The sequence below is a fragment of the Chaetodon auriga genome, chromosome 22 (assembly GCF_051107435.1).
Source record: "Chaetodon auriga isolate fChaAug3 chromosome 22, fChaAug3.hap1, whole genome shotgun sequence".
NCBI lineage: Eukaryota > Metazoa > Chordata > Actinopteri > Chaetodontiformes > Chaetodontidae > Chaetodon > Chaetodon auriga.
In genome coordinates, this window is record NC_135095.1 from 6,075,991 (window position 1) to 6,097,500 (window position 21,510).

Consider the following 21,510-nt stretch of genomic DNA (forward strand, 5'->3'; position numbering starts at 1 on the left):
ATTTTATTAGTAACACCTGTGACTCTCAAACTGAAGAGTAATCCATGGAAGTGTGGCAGCTTTTAATTATTTCCTGCTGTGCTGGGTGGTGATTTATTTCAAATAAATGTTAGATGTTGGTGGTAATGGAGACAAAATGTATATAACCCACATAATGCAAAGCAGGTTGAGTTTGAGTAAAAGTGATGCGATTAAAGCAGTATTTTTATGCCTCTCCTGCACAGGTGGTTGAAAGGTAGCCTGGAAAATGTAGGAACCCAATAAAGACGAGGCCGGCTGCTTATATAACAAAAATAACAGCACTTCTTTATTGTAACAGTGGGAGGTTGAAACATTATTGCCTCTAAGAAGCCCTTCTTAAACAGTAGGTTTACAGGGACTGAACCAGTCTCCTGTAACAGGACACAACCGTCCTCTAACACACTCCATGTGTTGGCGTGATGACTGAGGCCAGGTGGCGCTCATTCAAGTCTGCGAGCCAATCCACACGGCCTTGAACAGGAAAGGTCTGAGGTGGAATCATCAAGATAAAATAAGGCTTTTGGATTTGAAGCTGTGTGTTTAGCAAGTACGGCGTGCCATGCCACATCATTTTGAGGGTTTAATTTGCACTCATTATCCCGTCGCCACTTCTTTCCCTCTCTCTCTCCTCCTCTGTCTGTCCTTTGCCCAGTTTGTGTCTAATATTTCCACTCTGGAATGTGGGATTCATTTTGGCCTGATGACTTCTGCAGCTCACCTCATCTTCTCTTTTATTCCACGCCGCCTCCCTCCCTTTAAATACTCCAAATACCAGACAGTGCTAGTGCGAGCAAAAACACATCAGTGGTCTGGGAATCAGGAAACTCCTCTTTATTTAAAAGTCAGTTTCTTTGCAAAAAATAAAGCTACAATCCCCCTCAAGCAAAACAAGTCAGCTGTCAATGAAAGAGGTTGATTTATTGCTGGACACTGAGTAGCTTGTATGTACAGGTAAAAAAAAGACAGTAAAAACAAGCATGCAAAATGTATACCTCCATTTAATATGATAGTTAAGCAATACAGAAAATGCACATTTTACAGTTTGACATGGAGATAAATATTGCACAATTTAGGCTTTGTTAAAAAAAAGAGAAGAAACCCTTTATCTTGTAGATTAAAGTAGGAAAAAACATGGAGATAACTAAGACATGTACATTGTGATGTGTTGGGCTGTGTAAGCACTGTGCCGATAAGATGTGCTGCAGCCCAGTCCTCCATAGCTGCACTCAGTGGAACCAGTAGTAGCGAGGATACAGGCCGTCATAGTGATACTCTCGCAGCTGTTCATTTATCTCCCTCGATCTCTCATTTTGCTCTGTGGATGAAGAGAAATGTAAAAAATAAATTTTAAAAGTGGCTAAAATCAATATTTCTATATTAGCAAAGGATCACATGACTAATACGTACAATACTGATTTTCCAATCACAGTTAAAATTATCACTCAACTTTGCAGTGCCCCTCGCCTCTGTCCATCTTTATAGCGTCTTGTAGCTAATTGTTTTGGTTTTCCAGCCCACAGCTTTACTCTTTTGGTTAGCATTTGGAATTTTTAGCCATAGCAATTAGCAGTGCAGCACTTAACAGCAGGCAAGCAAAATGAGGGACTAGCTGCTGAGCATAGTGCAGCATTTAGCGGCGAAGAGCCAGATTTTTCTCTCAGGATAGTTGTCAGGGTGCCTGAAACACCAGATGAAAGCTAATATGCTCCATGTCTCCAAATGTGTAGGCCACTGTGTGCTAACACAGTTGATATATCAGTTATAAGGTGATAATATATATAAATTGTTAGCAATTAGCTAGCTTTGGATTAGCAAACCGGCTTACACGTATTATCATATAGACTGTAATTACAAGCAGCCAGAAAGCAAAAACCATATTAGTTGTAGTTATACTTGTAGCTACAATAGTTAGCTCCAGTATCCACTTGGTGGATACAACTACAAGTGCACGCCTCAGCACGCCTCAACACGCCTCAATAAACCACAAACAAAACGGCCCACTAGCAGAACGTCTACTTAAAGTCCAAAAGTAACACAAATTCAGTCAATTCAGTCAACAAATGCAATTTGTTTTGTCTGGTTTCACTTACTAATGACTTGTTACAAATATGTCACGTGAAAAAATAGCTAATTTAGGCTAAATTTCCAATAAACTGGTGGGACAACAGGGCTAGCAATGGGGTTAACCATTTTAGAATAAAGTACATTTTCAATTCAGAATAACAGGTGATATTTTTGTTCTTCCCCCCTCTACTTGCATGGCGTAAATGCAGTAGAAAGAGCTAATAGAGACATAAGAAATATAACAGTTTTGACATTTGGCCGTTTCTACAAAACTTTGGTGTGACCTGGTAGAGATCTTTTTGTTTTCCTGTAACAACTCATCAACCCAAACCACCCAAAACACTGTGTTGCTTACATATAAAACCAAGTCACATCTTTATGGTCAGCAGTTCTTAGTTTAGAAACTCACTGCAGCTATATCACACCGGACAGACAACCACAGGGAAGATTGTCAGCTTGTGGTCGACCACAAATGGTCACTTCGATTCGGTGTGGAGTCTCAGACGCTCTGCAGTGGTCCAGAGGCTCGTGGGTGTCGTGAAGTTCATTTAAGACACAAACTAGGACTCTGTCTTCAAGTAAATGTAAGGTTTTTCGCAACGATCAATTAAGGTTAGCCTTCACAGCATGACATAAAGTTGCTAAATTAGGGGTGAAAAGGGGTGGAAAATGGAAGGTTATGTCTATTATTTCATAGGAAATGGAATTAGTTTCAGCTTCAAGCACTTGATGACTGTACCCTCAAGTCGAGGAAAGACAGTCAAGGGGAAAGCTTGTGAAACTGAAAGCAGCTGCAGCCATGTCCTACCATCACGGTCCTCCTCAGCGTAGTTCTCGTACTCGTTCCTTTGCTCCTCATTGTACTCCCTCCTGCGCTCGTCTGCAGAAAGCCTCACCCTCTGCTCAGCTGTGGAGACGAGAAGGGAAAGAAGAGCTGAGAAGTAATCCAATGGATGGTTGAACAGGATTGATGTTAGATTTTGTACAGACATTCATGGTCTTAGAGGATGAATCCTAATGACTTTGGTGGTTCCTTGACCTGCCCTGTAGCCTCACTGGAGGTCCAAGTTTTTATTTGCCTTGTGCAATATTCAACATCTACTTGATGTATGCGCACCAAATCTTCAGACATTGCTGCTCCACAGAAGATGAAACCAGGGCTACTGACTTTGATGATCACCCGAGTCCACTGCTGCCACCAAGAGGGTGACATTTTTTTTTATTATGAGTCACAAATTACAACACCTACCTGATGGATTGCTATTGAGTTTGATGCACAGATTTCTCCCCTGAATTTTCATTGAGCACCCTCATCAGGTCAAAATTTGAGTTTGAATAAGTAGCTTATGTTTACACAATTATTAGATTTAAATGAGTAACTCTCATGGGCCTAGTGAGGTGTTAAAAGCAAATTAAAATGGGTAACCCATACTCCTCACTGTAATGTGTTAGAAAATCGTGTAAACGCCGACACCTCCCTCCCCCATCACTGTAAAATACCAAACATCCCCTCCCATGCAGGTACAGGGCAGCCACTGTACACATTACCAGGCCGTCTGAGTTCTTCTTTAAGTTCATTTTACTCGAATCACAACAAGCTTGTGAAAAGTGTAAGGATTACATCACATTTCATGTCAACACACAGTCCTGCAAACAGTCTGCAAACTGATTTTCCCTCCAAATAGGTCGCTGATTTGGGGCTTAGCTGTACATGGCTCACACCCACCGTCACAGTCACTTCACATGTAAAACTACTCGCCTGTTAACAGGTATTTCTGCTGCCTCTGCCTCCAACCCCATCTTTATTTTGACACTGCTCAATCATCTTTTTGGAATACTGTTCTTGAATATGAAGTATGCTAAAGTGACAGCACGAGGCTTACTTGAAATAGGAGACTGTCTACTCCACAATGAATTTTGACATAATGTCCTTATGTCTTTCCTAACTAACTCCTCTTGGACTCTGAGTAACAGATCATATGGTAAAAGGGAAAATCATAAGAAGTTTGGAAAAGACAACTATAGCTATAAGACAGTTGCACTGAGGTCACACTTGGTTATGCAATCATCCAGCATCTGTTGGAAATATTGGACATACCCGCTTTGTGTGTTATCTTTAGAATAATAGAGCAATGCAGCACGAAACTTCTCTTTTTCTGTGTAAATTTTGTTACTTTTATCTTACTACAAGTTAGGTTAAAAAGATTATACGAAATAATGAAATTGGCTGACAAACCACGACAAGCTATTGAGGTAGGTCCTGCCTGGTATGAATTTGCGACAAAAATAAAGTCCATACAAACGAGTCCCACAGCTGTCCCCTCATGTTCCCATGAACCGAGGTGGCAAGGAACATAGTCAGCCTTTTTTTTTTTTCCTTTTCCAAGAATGTGGGCCTGTTTGTCCAGCACCGAGGCCCGTTTAGCGCTCTAATGGGTGGGCAAGGTGAAATGACCCACAGCCTGTCTCTGGAGGCCTGCTCAGGGGCACGCATGGGCTTCTCTGATGGGTTTTCCACCGGTGAAAAGGATGAAGTAACAAGGACAAACTTCACTGAAAAGGTGACAATCATTGAAAATCATTTCGGTAAGTCTGGCCTTTTTTCTGCTTTTATCTCAGCTTAAAGAGTATGGGAATCCTGTTTTTACTTTTTAGAAAGATTTTGGTGATAGAGTATGTATAATAAGTTCCTATGTATATGCAGGATTGTCCAGAAACACCTCTTTTGTGTGTTTGTTCATTTGGTTTGAGGTGCGCTGGCGTTCTGTATCGTACAGGATGCTGGCAGTGGAAGAATGAGCTTATTGTACTAAGAAACTGAGAAAGGGAGAGCCTGCTCCATACTACCCTGTGACTCCCTCTACAGCCTCCAGGTTGTGTGTGTGCGTGTGTGTGTCTGTCAGATTTAAGAGCTGCCACTCTATAGAACAACACCTGCTTGAGTTTCCATTACTCTCTTTCTATTTCTCTCTTGGACTTTCACAGCTTGCAGTCAAAACCTCAAACCATATCATCTTCAGAGTCCAACTACAAACCAATAAACCAACACTCCCACACATACACACACACAAGTTCTCTATGGGAGGCCAAACATGCCATATTTTATACTGTCCACAATGTACACGCATAAAGCACTCGGGCAACACTGAGGCAAGTCAACCGCACATAACACCAAATATAAATAAATATAACCGAGCAACCACTTTACTCACAATCCTGCTGTTTTCTGCCAGTGAGATGACTGACAGCCCTTAAGCACATTGCACACAGCTCAAAACACTTTCCTCCTGGCAGATAACAGCAGCCAGCTAGACAGATATTAAAAGGACTTACCTTGATACTCATAGTATCGGACTGAGCGGCGACTGCGGCGTTTGAAGAAGTTGGAGGCATCCGACTCGGGCATGAACACCTGCCGTGCTGCCCCTTAAAGTCAGAGGTCAGAAGGTGAAGGTCACGTAAGGCAGGCATATGTAGCAAGGTTATGTGAAACAGTGAGAGGGCGTTGAACAGCTATCACCTTCAGAATTGTCTTCTTTTGAGTCGTCCCGGACCGCTGCACATTCCATCACACTGGAAACTACAGTGTGAGGAAATGGAGAAATTATAATTTCTTGTCTTTAAATACAAAGCAAGCACATGAGGCCAACATTGTAACTTTACTATTGGCAGATGCATGTTGAAAGTTGTATAACTATATCTCAAACTGTACGCATTTGCCCAGATTTTAAAATGTATACACACAATATTTAAAGAAATCATGACTTCCTACATCTTAACTTAGCCATTGTTTGCTGTTTGTGCCAAAAATGTCATATGCTAGCTACTACTTCATCTTACAGTTAGAAATTATGTCTCAAGGCTGATACAAATGAAACCGCAAACAAAAAATACATGTAAAATGAAATTATAAAAACACAAAAGCTAAGTCACACAAGATTAGTGTCACAGGCGTCTCCATCGTCACCGTATATGGAAGACTGCGTTGGCTATTGTCCCTTTACACATGATCGATGGAGCACATATAAAACAGGATTAAAATAGCCCAAACCATAATTTTTGCGAATTACCGTCAATTGGAAGATGTCTCGCCTTGCAAGGACATCCATCAAATTTCACTTCACTCACAATTCAGACTTGTGCGCCTCACTGTCATCATTATCGATGCCACGCCCAATAGTTCACTGATTGGTCTGAGTAACAGCTGAGTAACATTGCCTTGGCTCCTATAGTCCAACATACAACATTTACTGTCCTCACTTGCCTGTTCTCATCGCTGAGAACAATGACTGAAAACTTTAGTGCGATTATGAGTTCAGATGTGAGCCAGATTTTTCCCTCAGGATATTTGTAATCGGACGTTAGATTTAACCATTAATCCAATCAAACTTTCACAAAAGTTTTCCAATTTGATTCACAGTGATCCATTTATGCCCCTAAACAATAGTGAACAAATTATATGCTATTATTAAACTTGCACTTAAGAATATATGTAGAATTTATTTAATCCCTGATACCCACAAAGGTCATGATCCAGGCAAGAAAATACCACCAGATTTCTAATGTATTCTTTTCCATATTAAGGGATGACAGCACTTATTAGTGCATTGTTCCCTAAAAACTATTCCGTCTATCTCCCCTGAGGATGTATAATCCAAAAATCCCCCTTTCCCAAATTCCCTTTTCCCCATCCACCCAGACAAGGTACTCACAGGTGAGGATTAGGAGGGTGGTGAGCAAAGAAAGCACAATGACTCGAGTCCAGGACATCCTGAGCCAGGAAAGCAAGACCTCTACTGGACCTAACAGCACACCTAACCTAACTGAAGTGAACTGAGAAAGATGAGTGAGGGAAGGGAGGAAGGTGGGAGAGGCAGGGAGAGTGGGAGGAGAAAGAGGAAGAGAAAGGGTCAGGGAGGGGAGGGAAGCTGCTGGAAATTCAATTGCCCAGAGGAGAAGAAGAAGAAGAAGTAAACATGGTGGAAAAGGATGAGTGATGGGGCGAGGTGAAAAAAGAAGAGGGCAGTGGAATGGAAACCAGGATTTGTACTACACGGAAGTCAGAAATCAAGATGTCCCTGTTCATTGGTGACCCCTGATGATACAGATTCAAAGTGCTATATGTATACACAGAGTATCATGGAGACTTTCTTGAATCACTGCTAGCTTGCGGTATGTATGCATCATTTCACTTAAACCACAGCGACAGGATGCAGCACAACATGTTGACATACTGTCACCTCATAAAGTTGATGTGCCACCATGTTAGCAAACGATAACCTGCTTACACATCCTGCAGACAAAGAGCAGCATTAGCATTTTCATTTGGGGTCATGTTTCTGGTCTCCTGAGAGAAATATCTGACTCTTTAAGCTGCAAAATGCTCTATTATGTTGACAGACTTGTCGCTAATTTGTATGTCTACAGTTGAGTGCAGGGCAGGTAGCGTACTGTGGCTGTATCATCGCCTGCCGTGGCTACAAATGAGGTTGACTAAAGCAATGAGTCTGAACCTAAAAAGCACAGGCACCAGCTGGATGACCAAAACATTAAGGTGATAGCTCTCTGTGGGTTTGTCACGAGTGACCCCTTTTCACATTGCGCATAGTCATATGACCCCTATAGCTATAGAAGTATTGAACAAAGCAGCTTTAAACATGCAGAAATTGATGTGAATTATATTTGGTGTATTGTTTTCTGGGTCTTCACAGGATTTTAACACGGAATCTAGACTTAAGGAGCAATCTGTAACAGTTAAGTATCATCAGCAATGAGGGCTTTTCTGCCTCTGTAATTCTGAAAAATGGGACCAGGAAGTGAGAGGCCTGTCTGCTGCTGTGGTGCCTTCAGGTAACCAGAGCCGCAAGCTGGATTTACAGGATAGGACATCAAATCATGTCCATGTCACGAGTAGCAATGAGATGAATTTCTTTGGCCAAGTATGGGTGGCTGACATGAATGAGGACATGTCTCTCACCACCAGCCCTTTATCAAAGACTCATTCTGGAGGTCAGAGGTCTTTTTGCCTCTATAAGTTGATGGAGTTTGAACAGTCTTCCACATGTTCACAGAGACATGTACTGTTTATGTTTAGTGTATTTGCTAACCAAAGTTCACTAAGCCTGAACTTTATTATGGGAGGTAAATGGGTCATTTTGCAATTTGAAGACTACTTGACAAAGTGTCAGGCTGAAATCAACCATAAGTCCCCTCAAAAGAAGATCTATTATACTGTATAGGTAGAATATTATAAGTATAGATAATGTAGTATTATCTAGTAACAGAATTTAAGAGAGCTCTTTTTTTCTACCTTTTATAACATGCTCTATTGTGCATTGTTACCTTTCTGTATTGACTGATGTATATTTCCCTCGCAGGCAGAGTGTGTGCAGGCGGTAACATCCTGAAACTGTACTGGACCCCTTCATTATCCTTCCAGGTATGAATACACTCTAGGCTCAGCATACCTTATTGCACTAACCTGTGATTAATGCTACATTGTGCTGCAGGCTATTGAACTGCATATGAGGAGCGTCGCCTGAATTGGGAGACGCGAAGTTCAGAGGTTGCTCTGGGTTTTTCCTTTAACTGTGCCTGATGTTGTGAAATCTGAATTGTGTGTCAGTTTCCTACAAAGGAAACTGGGCAGAGACGACCGGCCGCTTTGCTCAGAAAAATGACAACAGATCTACAGTCTGGGGAGCGTTCAGCAGTCAGTGAGCCTGCAGTTAGACCTGTGTGTGAGAAACTTCGCTGTGTGCTCATTTCTGTGAATTTGCATGTGTGTGCCAGTACAAATGTGTATTTATACATATATCTTTTGAGTGAGCATGCTGCCTGTGGGCATATGTATGTAAATACACCTGAATCTGCTTTTGCTAAGCTGTAGGGTTCATGTTTGTGTCAGTTTTTAAGTGTGTCCCTCTGTGCATTTGTGCTTATGCGCACAAATGTGTGTGTGTGTGTGTGTGTGTGTGAGGCAGTTTACCACCTCCTGTGATGCTGACTGCGACAAAGCCTCAGCATCTGAGCTCTCTTGCATGTGAATGAATTTCCTGCATTTCTGGATTAAACTAAGATCTGAGAGCTTCCTTCTGGGTTTGAACAAAGCCGCCACTTGAGTACACCCACGCACACACTCTCTTAGCTGTGCTGGATCAGGTGGGTTTTTTATGGTGGTGGTGGTGGGGGGGGGGGTTCCACTGTGGGGAGCCAGGAAATAACTGGGCCTCCATCTGAAAACAGCCAAACCTTCTGAGACTAACATGTGACCTTTGAAATGTCATTTAGTGTTGAGCAACTTCCTCTGATGCACCTAGAACAGCACGGAACATGTGTGGAGGGCAGATACTGAGAATGATTAACCTACCCATAATCCCTTAAGTTAGGGGTTATTCTGCCTGGTTACATAATTTTCACCCCTAATGAAGCACAACACATTTCCACCTGCCTCAGTGTCATTACTTGATGCCACCAGACTTCACACAGCGTCATTATCACTTGGACAAAGCAGACTTTTCAGATAAATCAATCAATAAACACATATTAAATCATGATCGGCACATTACTTACTTGATTTAACATAATCAGCAGATTACTTATGTCATGAATTGGATTACTGCATGCCACGTATAACTATTATGCTTTCAGAATTTCAAGATTTTATTACATTAGTTGCTCTTATTTATGCTGTAGACTTTATCATTTACAATCTTATTACAAAACTATTATTTACTAGTTACAATTGTACACGTCTCATTATTATAGGAGTCCTTTTCTATCATTAGTGTTAACACATTTCCCTCATCACAGCAAGATTCTAGAAAACAAACGTCCATTAACTCATCATCGTCACAATGATACCTATACATAAGGCAGCGTAAGATCAAGGCCTCTGTTAGTGTTAATTAACAAGAGCTACAGTCATCACTAATTATTCACACATTTCTCACACAAAGCTTTCAACACTCTCTTTCACTCCCTTCACCTTCTCTCTCCCTCTCGACCTCGCTCCACCTCTTTCAAGCATAATAAGTCTTTCTTTTCTGAGTCAATGCGCCGACCGATCTTTTCAGGATGCATTCACGCTGTTGAGCTGTAAACTGCTGCAAGGCAAGTAGCATGAGGTGTTTTCTGTTTTCTCGATTTCATTTCCGAAATGTTACAATGAGGAACAAACTCTGAGGCCAAATAAATATTACACTCCTCCGTCATGAAGGGAAATTAGAGACTGTATGATATGAACGTCTTAATGATGGCTTTACAGAGCATTCAAAGAAAGCCTCGAACACGTTCTGTGCCAGTGTGAACATGCCCTGTTGCTTCTTATCCAATCACCATCAATCTTCTCTAATTCCAGCACCGTGATTAGTCACCCTGTAATTTTTTTGCAGCACTCCTGTGGTGTCTTTACAGTGAAATCCTCTCTCCTTGCACCAGGCGGCCTCGGAAAGCCCACGTATCCTGTTTGGGGGAGCACAGTTAAAGGGTCATTTCAACAAAACAAATCAGAAGTGTCTGCCTTTCATTGCACAAAGCTTTAAAGTGTGCGCCTGCAAGCTGAAAATCAACAACATACACACTGCCATTCATTCTCATATATCTGTTCTCATGACTGAAATCATGCAGCATTGTGTATCATCACGTAGGATTGTGTGCAAACAGTGCAAAATATCAAAAATACAGAGCTAATTGAACTGTATCAAACACTTTCACACTCATATTATACTTCATATTATATGAATATATTCAATGGTACTAAAAAGATGAACGTAATGTGAATATCTGACCTTGAGGGCCATTTCGCCGCCCATAGCATATTTCCTGGCTGCGATCTCCATCACCTCTTTCTCAATGTTCTCCTGAGTGGTTCCCTTCACGTCGATGTAATAGCAGTCGGCGCTGGCGTAATGGCAGGAGATGGCCTGGAAACACACACACACGTTCACGTTTTCAAATTGATAATATAATTCACCGTGTGTATTTGCATCACATCCATTGTTATGATTTTCCAGATGGATTATGGGTACCTTGCGGAAGCCCTGCGTCAGGTTCATGCCAGAGCCGTGGATCAGCAGTGGATGGAAGAAGACCGTGTCGCCCTTCTCCATCTCCAGGTGCACCCTGGGGTGGTGCGGGTTGTAGCCACGCACTCCATGGTACATCTTGTTTACGCCACCCTGAGGACCCACAAAACAGTGTGTATGTGTGAGTATACTTCCGAGCGGTTGTAATCGAGTCTCCTGTGAGTTTGTGTTTATACCTCCCACTCCGGGTAGTCGTGCTCAAGCAGGGTGCCGGTGTGTGTTCCCGGCAGGACGACCAGGCAGCCGTTCTGCCGGTTCACCTTCTCCATCGCCGTCCAGGAGCAGACGATCCTGTCTGCTGGGCGGAACGGGAAGTAATGCAGATCCTGATGCATCGGGTGACGAGACGTCTTCTTACCTGAGACAAAAAGAGAGACATCTCACAACACCTGAACCCGTGAAACAACATTACGGCCAACTGTTGCTCAGAATAGCATGAAAGTGGCAGCAAGATAACAAAACAGGGACCTGCTCATTAAAACTTTGCTCCATAGAGGAACTAGTGGTCAAAGACTGCACAGGTTACCTTTAAGTTTGAAGTGAGGATGATTGACAGGTGGTCCCAGTGGTTCCAGATGAAAACCAAACCTATGAATGTTAACCAGCTACTTGTAAATATTATTTAATTGCTCCGTACCTGCATCGGGAGGTTTGTTGATCAGCATTGTGTGCATGGCCATGATGTTGGGTCCAGTGAAACACTCCACATACTTAAGAATCTGACATAGAAAGACATAGACGAATTTTTGTCCAAGAGTGTTCAGGTTTAAATGATATTAAACTGAAGCTGCTTTTCAGAATAAAAAAAACAGTTTTTTCATAAAGCCGACAGATTAAAACAAGGTCCTGTTTTGAGCTACTCGTGTGTGTTCTACCTGTGGTAAGGCGCAGTACCGGAACAGTTCAGGATCTTCCTGGAAGTCCTGGAGTTTGGAGACCGCTTTTTGATCTGGAACAAACTCTGACTTAATGATCGCCAAATCCCTCATCACTAGCAGACCGGGAACCTTCACTTCCTGTCGACAGATGCGTTCAAACTCCTCCCTGAAGAGCACACACAGATCATATTCAGATCCATAAAAATGAAATTTACATTCTGGTACAAATATAAAATAACAGTGTCTTTACAGGCAGTTCATGCTGAGTGAGTTTGCTGTTGTGATGTTTTTATACTGAGACGCTGCGATAAAACTTTCTTTTTGTCTTTGCAGAGTTTCCGATGCTCACCTGAACCTGTTGATGTCCTCTTCAGACACCAGATTCTTGATGACGATGAAGCCATTTTCCTCATAGGAGAGTCGCTGCTCTGGGGTCAGCAGGTCGGTATCAAGAGTGTATCTACCAAAAAAAAAGGAACAGCATACAACATCACCACGTCAGTGCTTCTATATTCAGTTGGAATGCCAAGAAACTAGCTTAAAAATAAGCCTGGGTTGTGTTGTCTCCTGAATAAATGAAGCTGAATGCACCGCCAGCTATTACACAGGAGCAGAAAAGTGGGACATACGAGGGAATCTAAAGGAAAACTGTGTCAAAGGTGAGTGCTAAATATGGATTGTGTAACTGTGCATATGTAAACCTTTAGCCTGAGGGAACTGTTGAGGCTGCCAAATGCTGTGCTGGAATTACAATGTTAACTCAGAATGAAGCGTGCATGCTTACCTCAGTCTGTGTGGATGACTGGAGGTGAAGGTATGAGCAGATGTTGGTGCAGCTGTCTGAAGACGGTCAGTCAAGGAGGAGACTAAGAAGCAGTGACAATGTCTGAATGTGACAATGACAAATGACAATGTCAGATGCTGAGCAGCTTGTATCATTTCCCCAAAGTGTGGCACAAGTCTGAGCAGGGCGCCTTTGAGATTGTGTGGGGGACACCTTCAACAGCTACGCGTCAAAGCCTAAATATCCCAGTTTTGGGATGTCTTGGAGAGGTCGTTTAGACAGAGGTTTCACAGTTTAGATCAAGTCGAAATCACCAAACATTTCACTCCTGTGAGTTTACAATAATAATAATAATAATAATAATAATAATAATAATAATAATACAAACCTCAGCACGTCATGACCTGCTGTCCTATTTCCAGCTGTTGAAAAAGCCCTTACGAAATGCCTTAACACCATTATCAGTGGCCTACTGCTTAAAATATGCAAATATCAAGGTTATTATGTCAATATCTTGCTCCTTTATAAACATACTGGCATTAAATCACCGCTCATGTGTCTTGGTCACCCTCCCACAAGAAAACAAACACCAGCTTTCTGCGTTACGATAAGCCAGTATATCTGCTCATTGGGTATAGATAGAGATACCGTTTAAAACATACCTGCATAACATTCACGCAAATATTTAAATAGATTTAGCAACCTTTTGTTGCTAAAACTCTAAAATTGCTCGACTTCAAGAATTACCGTACAAGTTCAACTGCGTCAGAAACAATGGAGGCTGCGGCCGCGTTCAAAGCCACGGTGCGACTGTGACGACTATGAATAAAACCAACTTCATCCACGTTATTAACGCATTCATAAGCAATAATAACATTAAAATAAACCTCTATATCTCCTCGCTTTCCCGAAGGCCTATGGTCCACAGCGGGACCCCGGCCTAGCCCGCCGAAGCTGTCCGCCACTACATGCGCAGCTGTCGGCTAGCGGATCCGCCTGTGCCGCTCTGTGGAGCCTGGATGGTACGAGCTTCACGACAACGCATAATTAAAGGATACGATAGCAGCGGGCGATCGATCAAGATGATTGATCAGCAGTCTGAGTCTTTCCGCGGCCCGAGACATTTCCCAGTCAGGCTGTGTGTCGGTGTGAACCTGCAGGCAGTGTGTCTGACTGGGTAAAGGGCACTGATGACCACACACACACTCTTTCTCACACACACCCACACCCACATCCACATCCACACACACACACACTGTCAGTACAGTGTGAGCAGCTCCTCATAAAGGTCTGTACAACCTGATCACTCTGAGGACAAACATAAAGCACGTTTCCTGACAGGATGTCATTCTGCTATGAAGAAATATCTGTGTTATAATACTGTACTGTAATACTATAATACTGGAGAGGTATCGCAGCCGTATAAGACAGGTAGCAATATTTTTGATTATTCAAATGATATCAGTAATAATCTTTATTTAGATTTACTTACAACACTGCTTCTGTTTATACTCTGTATTACCGATGTTTATCAATAGAATAAAATGATTTATAGTCACTGCAGGTTTTCTCCAGCAGGTGGCGCCACATAACCAAGAATTAGGTCTAGTCGCGGTGACTGTTGATTGTCCAATATTATGCAAATGTAACATTTTTCTGTTTCTGCTTGTCTCACAGATATGGTTAACGATATCAAAATTCATCCTTTGAAAATTAGATATTTACAACTTTCTGATGGCGCACCTATCTTTTCAACTTAATATTAATTCAGTCTACACACAGTCTGAGGTTAATGTAGGAATGTTGCGATGAAAATTAACAGCAACTAAACCATCGTGTAATAATTTCAAGGATTGTTTTAAAACAAATTATTTTAAAATATATTCTGGTAAAAGTGAACTATGCAATGTAAGATGGTAGGCATTTTTGAACCTTTAATAAACACGAACAATTATTTTTGTAGTATCTTGAATATTATTTACTTTATTTCTTAATTGTTAATTTAATTTACTTTTAATTAAATGTACGTATAAACCTATACCTGTGCATTTAATGTTTTTTGAAGACTGGGACAAGGGAGAATCTGCTTTTTGAAACGTAACTACAGTGTTACACTGTTAGACCGCTGAAAATCCACAGTGTTACAATGTTATAAGCGAATGGCTTAGAAGAAAGAGCGGAGAGATAAAGATAGCATTGTTTCGTTTATCTGCATTTCCTACCGCTCCTCTGAGCTTCGTCCATGAACGACAATTTTCTGGCATTAGAGCGGAAATAAGTTGACTTTCCTCATCAGTCGGACATCTCATATGATTACTGTGTTAGAACACGACCTTGAGAGTATGTGTATACATCTACCTCTCTTGGCTATTTGTATATTGTAGAATGAAATTTGTTATTTTTGTCACTTTTAATCGACACGCTTTTGGCGCTTTTATTTTGAAAGTTGTGCCAGAAAATGACAAATGTTTGCCGAGAATGTTTTATTTTGAAATATTACAGGAAATCCCGATATGGTTCACAATGTGGTGCTTGATGACACCTAGCTTGCACCCCTCCCGTCTCCTGTGTCGACAGCAGATCCTCCTCCAGCCTCTTTAAACTGCTTTCACCGCTACACAAACGACATTTTGGGGCTTCGGTCTCTAGCCCTCCGTCCTCACTCCCCTCATATCTTTCTGTGTGTTTCGGGAATTATTTCTTCTCTATCTGAGTGTTTGGAACCGAAACCGAACACAGACGGAGCCGTGTTTCAGGCTACTTCAGTGGGCGGATAAAGCGGAGGAGGGCATCCGGGCCTGGCTGCTCCGGAGGGTCGGCTCGAAACGACGGAAATCATCATTTTCAGGTAAATCTGTTCAAATGTCAATTCTTGACAACAAACAGTGTGTCCGATATTGGACTCTGTGACGTTACGTTTCGTCCGGCCGCTTAGGACGAAGATTGAACAGTGGTGTGTGGAACTGACAACACAGAGGAAACGGCAGCTGAAGAATAATTCAGCCAGACTTCAGCTTTATTTCATATTTTACAGCTGCCTTCCGTTTTACCGTTTACACCACTGACTGCTATGTTCGCGCATATTTTAAGCAAAAATCTCGTATTTCGTGATTCTGGTCTGTTTATCAAACGTACGTATCGGCAGCCAGGCTCCCCCGCAGCGACAGGAACCCTATTGTAAATGTTGGAAGGAAATTACAGAAGAATCAAACTGCAGGAATGACAAAATGTCATACGGACAGGGTTTACATTGAAGTTAACGCGGAAGAACATTCCTGCGTTTTAGTGTGATCCAGGCCAATCAATTAACTCCAGTAAAGCAGCAACGTCCTTGACAAATCTCCAGAAATACCACAAACCTACTGTAAAATCAACATGTAACACCACAGACACAGCTCAAGACATTAAAGTGTGTCTCTGCAACCACAGACTCACGTTGCCCACACCAGACTATACGCAATTCTGCTTATTCACATGTGTTTTATAAATCCAGTGAGTTTCCTGACACATTTAAAGTAGCACAGTTATTATTTTTTAGGCTGAAAATGTTCCACTTTCAGATACAAGCATCTGCTTATATTAGAAACACGTGATTTTTGCAGCCAGTAAATCCAACACAACTTGAACGCACCATCCAGTTGTAACCCTGGAACCAGTGAGATATTAGGTTAAACAATAAAACTAGATTAAAAAAAAGGCAATGGAAAATGATTAACTGGCATCTAAACTCCCCCCAAAACTTCAAAATGTTTCACTTTATCAGATTGAAAGTCAAATGTTGAAATTGTTCCTGGTGCGTGCAGTCTATCTGTCAATCTTGGTATCATGATAGCATCATATCATCACTCTATGAATCAACAGCAGATAACAACCGGTTATATTGACCACTTATATCATCCAATTCTGCAGTCAAGCATCCGTGATGCTTTTAGGCTCTTGTCCACTTCCTGTTTGACCTGGATTTACTTCCACCATCCTACATCTGGAACAACTGGCCACTCAGTGTGTGTGTGTGTGTGTGTGTGTGTGTGTGTGTGTGTGTATTGACCCACATTCAGATCTAGGCTGTTGGCTGTGAGAGTGATACACCCCCAGAGGATGAAGTAATTACCCCGACAGCCCCCTCCCGATGTCTGTGGGCCATATAGCAGCGCTTGTATTGATCTGTCTCTGCATTATGTCGCATACAGCAGGAACATGAGACACTGTACTGTGAATACATGTACACACTCACGTACACACACCCGTGCTCCCTCTCTGGCTTTTCTCCCTGGGGCTGACCGGTGAGAGCACATGTTGCAAATTGAGTTGTCTCGTGGCAGAGTTAAGTTTTGAGATGTGTGCTGAGTTTCGGTTTGAGAGATGGAAACGCCATGTGACCGGCCTGTAGTGAGTATCAGTGATTGGTTTGAAGCTTCCTGTCGGAGCAGAGGAGCGTGAGCAGAAGTTAGAGTGAAACAGGGCAGCCGGCTAACTTGTGTAAGGCTGGAGTGCCAGTCAGAATCCATGTGAGTGTGGATGAAGCAGAACGTTTGAGGTGCTGGTCACATCACTGAAAGATAATGGTTAGCATGCCAGGCTAAAGCTATCTATTTTAAAGTATAATATGCATTCATCTGTATTATAAAACGTATCTGCACATAGGATGACACAAAATCATTATCTGTGGTGCAAAGCATGGTGATATCCCACCATGCTTTGCAGTGGAGCTGACTGCAGAACACTGTTGCTATTGACAACCAGGCAGCTTGCTATCGCTCTCGTTCTCTCTCTCTCTCTCTCTTTCCCGTTTATATAACTCCAACTTGTGCAATGTTTTATTGATCAGAGAGGTAGGTGTGTATGTCTATGTATGCATGTGTGTGTTTCTGTGTGTGTGTGTGTGTGTGTGTGTGTCTACATGTGCACATCTCTTTGTGTTTGTCTGTTTTGCATGGTTTTCTTTGCATGTGCGCTCCCATCCCTTTCAGTGTGTTTATAGAATTATATTTTTCTATCATTTTCCATGTTTCTGTCTGTGTACTTTGTGTCTGTCTAAGCATGTGTGTTTCTTTACGCATGTGTGCATGAGTGTGTGCAGGAATGCAGCACTATATGTACAGTGTCAGTGTCTTGCCTGCATAACTCAGGATGTGTTTGTGTGTGTGCGTGTGTTTGTGTTTGTTTGTGTACGTGATGATGTATTTTGATGTGTGTTTGTATATATCCACTCACTTTTTTCTGTGTGCATGTGTGTGTTTGCATGCCCATGTGTGTACACACACACACACACACACACACACACACACACACACACACACACACACTGGAGGACCTTTCTTAGCCTGGTGAGCTCTTCCTCCTCATCTTCAAATTCCCAGTGTTCTGTTTGTGCATCATTTATTGTTTCACCTGCAGAAGTACAGAAAATATAAAAAGCAGTGGAATGTAGATAAATCTGAGAGGCGGACTTGCTAACAGCCTTTGGGGCTGATGGGAAATGTTACCCTGCCACTGCACTGCCACAGGGTGGGCATCATGTAGGTGAAGTAGTAATTATTGGGTTTTTTTTGGGTCTGGCTAATTGTATGGCTTCAGAGTGAGTACAATTAGTGTGGGCGGGGTGCAGCAAGAACACACACACACACACACACACACACACACACACACACACACACACAGACATACATTTTAGCCATATGAACACACAGACACACACACTCACACACAGTGATGAGGAAAGTTATGTGAGCCATGCAAGGAATGTGGAGTGGTGTGAGTTCATTGTCTCCATCTCTCTCTCTCTCTCTCTCACACACACACACACACACACACACACACAGAGCTTTATTTTGTTCTAAAAAGTGACAAAATTAGGTCATGCTACATCAACACATCCGTCAGGCTGCTGGCGTGTGTGTTTCATTTTACAGTACAACAAAGCCACTTTCTGATATTTGCCTGGGTGTGTGTGTGGAGTCATCTTCTACCAATGTGATTGGGTGTCAGAAGGGATGCTTTGTTTGGTAGGATAAGTGTGTGTGTCTGTGCTGGCGGCACACAGACACACACACTCTGCTGTAATGATCAGGTTTGTCTCTATGTACACTGTGCGTACACACACACTATCATTATTTCTGTATGTTTTGGCATCATGCCCTGTCCAATTGCCCCCAGGATAAACCATCACATCACGCTTTGCCGTGTGTGTGTGCGTGCATGTGCATGGAGGGTTGAGTCGGGTGACTCATAATCTGGAGATTAACCGGTGGCATTGTTAAAGCAGCAGCAGCAGACAGGAATTACGCACACACACAGAGGTCACACATAAAAATAAATGCACCTGCAGTTCATTCATGAAGTCACTTTCCCCTCATGTGATGATGTGCACTCACTGTAAACTCAGGTGGTGTCGTTTGACAGTGAAGATGCTGAAATATTCATCATCACACACACAGACACACGCACGCACACACAAAGTGAGGGCGTGAACACAGCGGTGGTGTTTCACTCTGTTTTCTCTTTATTGTCTCTGAACAGAGGTCGTAAAATGGGCCAAGTAACATCAGGAGAAATTACATGCTAATGTTATGAAAGAACTTCAACATTTTGCTATATAAATGAATTCTTTCAATTCATATCATATTCAAAAGTATCATTATATGTATGAATTCAGCCACAGAATGACAAATTGCTGATGATTAGTCATGTTTAAAAAGTTGGTGTGTGACGCCTGAATAATGCTGTAATGACACCTATGCACTTTAGCATCTTTAGCTCGCGTTTACTTCATGAGAATTCAGTGCTTTTGAGCTGATTTGCTTAAAGCAGTGATAAGACGTGCTTGGAAATTTAAGTGGTAGACTTGACAATTATTGTTTTATCATTACAGCTTGCGAAGTTGCTCAGATATCATGTTGGAGCTCTAAAAACGATTCTAAGATGTCACATTGTAAGTGCAAATAAGTGGTTCAGTGTTTGTGCCAAGTCCAGTCAGCTGTAGTTGACATTCTGCTGTTCAGTACATCACATCCCACACAACTCTCACCATCTGCCTGTTTCTTCCAAGACAATTTCTGAATCATCTCGCCATCTCACGTAATCTTAACAATGAATTTTTTTCTTTTACCTGCAGCTGAATTTGACTCATTTCACAGTCAGTTTATAGAAGATGTTGTCTGGCTCTTATTGGATTTGAACCTGTGAGCTCTGGGTTTTAAAGACAGACCTCGTTCCAGTTGCCCTCTCTTACCAGTGCTGCCTCCTCTTACTTTAAATTCCAGTCTCTGTCTAAAAGTGAGTTTCCTTTTTAATCTCAAGTAAGAATCTCTAATTATCCCTCTTTCTTCCCGCCGGGTTAATCATTGCCTCACAGACAGGCGTTATCTGTAATCAGTGCCAGGAAAGTGCGTCGAAAGTTCACAGGAAACAGTCACCAAACGGGGACCGCTCGCGAAGCCCAGAGAGAAGAATTAGTCCGGCCTTCTTGCTTCTTAATTTGCCCATTTCTAATTAATTCACAAGTGCTGCGGTAATGGACAGAGGTTCCCAATACTCCCCTGAGGTTTTATATTTCTCAAGCTCCTCAGCGTATTAGCACCAGTAAGCGTCTTCATCCATCATTATCTGAAAGGTCGGATCAATTCGAGGTCAGTATGGCTGGTAGGTACGTTTGCACACCCACTAATAATCTGCTCTAGTCAGATTAACAAGACACTCTTACATGAGCAGTGATAGCGGCCGTGGCTGAACGGGCTAAGCAACTGCAGAACTCCAACATTATCGACAGAAAACCTGGTTAGAGTACAAGTCTACTGTGACTGACAGCAGCACACGTGAGCACAAGGCATCAGAGATAGAAACTAGATCCAACCGGCAGACAGTGAAACGGTCGTCCCTCAGGAATGTGGCGGCGTTGTGGCGAGGCAAGAAATAGGAAATCTGTTCCACCGTGTGTCTTGATCATCAGCTGCAGGGGAAGAGAAAGAGGAGTCAGCTGGTCCAGATGTGATCAGTGGCGTCCAAAGAGCAGAATACAAATCGGTGAATTCACCAATGAATTCAGACTTTTGCTCCCGGCTGCAAACACTCGAAAGTATTTCAAGAGGTATTTTGGGAAGCGCACTTGTTCACTTTCTTGCCGTCTGTCTGTACAATCCGCTGGTTGCCAGGCAACCTCATGGTGATGAGAGGACTCCAGGAAGTCACTGCACCTGGCCAAGAAATAGTCTGACACCCCTGTAAAACCACAATGTGTTGTTTGTACGCTTAGGGGTTTTTTTTTTGGAAGGATTTAACAGATGGGATATATGTCGTGTTAGTCAGTGAGATTTAGAGATATTTGTTGAAAAATTTCTGTTGTCCAGTGTGTCTTGTCTTTGAGCTAAACTGAGCTGGCTGGCATATTTATATTTCTCATTAATGGTGTCAAAAAATGTTTCAGTTTCTGTATGGAAATAGAGAAACATCAAGCGACACCCACCTGTAGGCTTAAAGATGCTGTGTGTGCTATGCAAACATACAACCCATGTTGGAAAGGCTCTGTTTACATGGACTCGAGCAGTCAGAAATGCCAGGTTTAATCAAGCTTTGTGCATAACAGCACCCGAAGTAGCCACAAATATATTCTTTGGCCAGCAAATGTCTGATGTAATGAATTCATCGGACATGTTGCATCTTCGTCTCCGCCTGTGGGACA

The 21,510-nt window shown here is 42.2% G+C and overlaps 3 protein-coding genes across 5 annotated transcripts in view; 1 reads left to right on the forward strand and 2 right to left on the reverse strand.

The window, feature by feature from the left end:
* Nucleotides 1-830: 830 nt before the first annotated feature.
* Nucleotides 831-7,323, reverse strand: ucmaa (upper zone of growth plate and cartilage matrix associated a). Of its 2 annotated transcripts, none has more exons than XM_076722259.1 (5): nucleotides 6,798-7,323; nucleotides 5,606-5,665; nucleotides 5,419-5,511; nucleotides 2,894-2,992; nucleotides 831-1,336 (listed from the first exon to the last, which is right to left on the reverse strand). In XM_076722259.1, exons 1-5 carry the CDS (start codon nucleotides 6,853-6,855, stop codon nucleotides 1,248-1,250), a joined length of 399 nt encoding a protein of 132 aa, XP_076578374.1. In that variant the 5' UTR covers nucleotides 6,856-7,323; the 3' UTR covers nucleotides 831-1,247. The 2 variants fall into 2 exon arrangements, with proteins under 2 accessions (XP_076578374.1, XP_076578373.1); XM_076722258.1 differs by lacking the exon at nucleotides 6,798-7,323 and adding an exon at nucleotides 6,214-6,471.
* A 2,406-nt stretch (nucleotides 7,324-9,729) lies between these two features.
* Nucleotides 9,730-14,190, reverse strand: phyh (phytanoyl-CoA 2-hydroxylase). 2 transcript variants are annotated; one of them, XM_076722256.1, is made up of 9 exons: nucleotides 13,892-14,190; nucleotides 12,834-12,889; nucleotides 12,399-12,509; nucleotides 12,047-12,215; nucleotides 11,809-11,890; nucleotides 11,348-11,529; nucleotides 11,115-11,264; nucleotides 10,875-11,009; nucleotides 9,730-10,548 (listed from the first exon to the last, which is right to left on the reverse strand). In XM_076722256.1, exons 1-9 carry the CDS (start codon nucleotides 13,955-13,957, stop codon nucleotides 10,495-10,497), a joined length of 1,005 nt encoding a protein of 334 aa, XP_076578371.1. In that variant the 5' UTR covers nucleotides 13,958-14,190; the 3' UTR covers nucleotides 9,730-10,494. The 2 variants fall into 2 exon arrangements, with proteins under 2 accessions (XP_076578371.1, XP_076578372.1); XM_076722257.1 differs by lacking the exon at nucleotides 13,892-14,190 and adding an exon at nucleotides 13,721-13,838 and having other exon boundaries at nucleotides 12,834-12,935.
* Nucleotides 14,191-15,370: 1,180 nt separating this feature from the next.
* Nucleotides 15,371-21,510, forward strand: part of cdk17 (cyclin dependent kinase 17) — a 34,069-nt gene continuing 27,929 nt past the window's right edge. The window contains exon 1 of the mRNA XM_076722862.1: nucleotides 15,371-15,681. The gene's annotated coding sequence lies outside the window, so the exon portion shown is untranslated. The remainder of the gene's footprint in view (nucleotides 15,682-21,510) is intronic.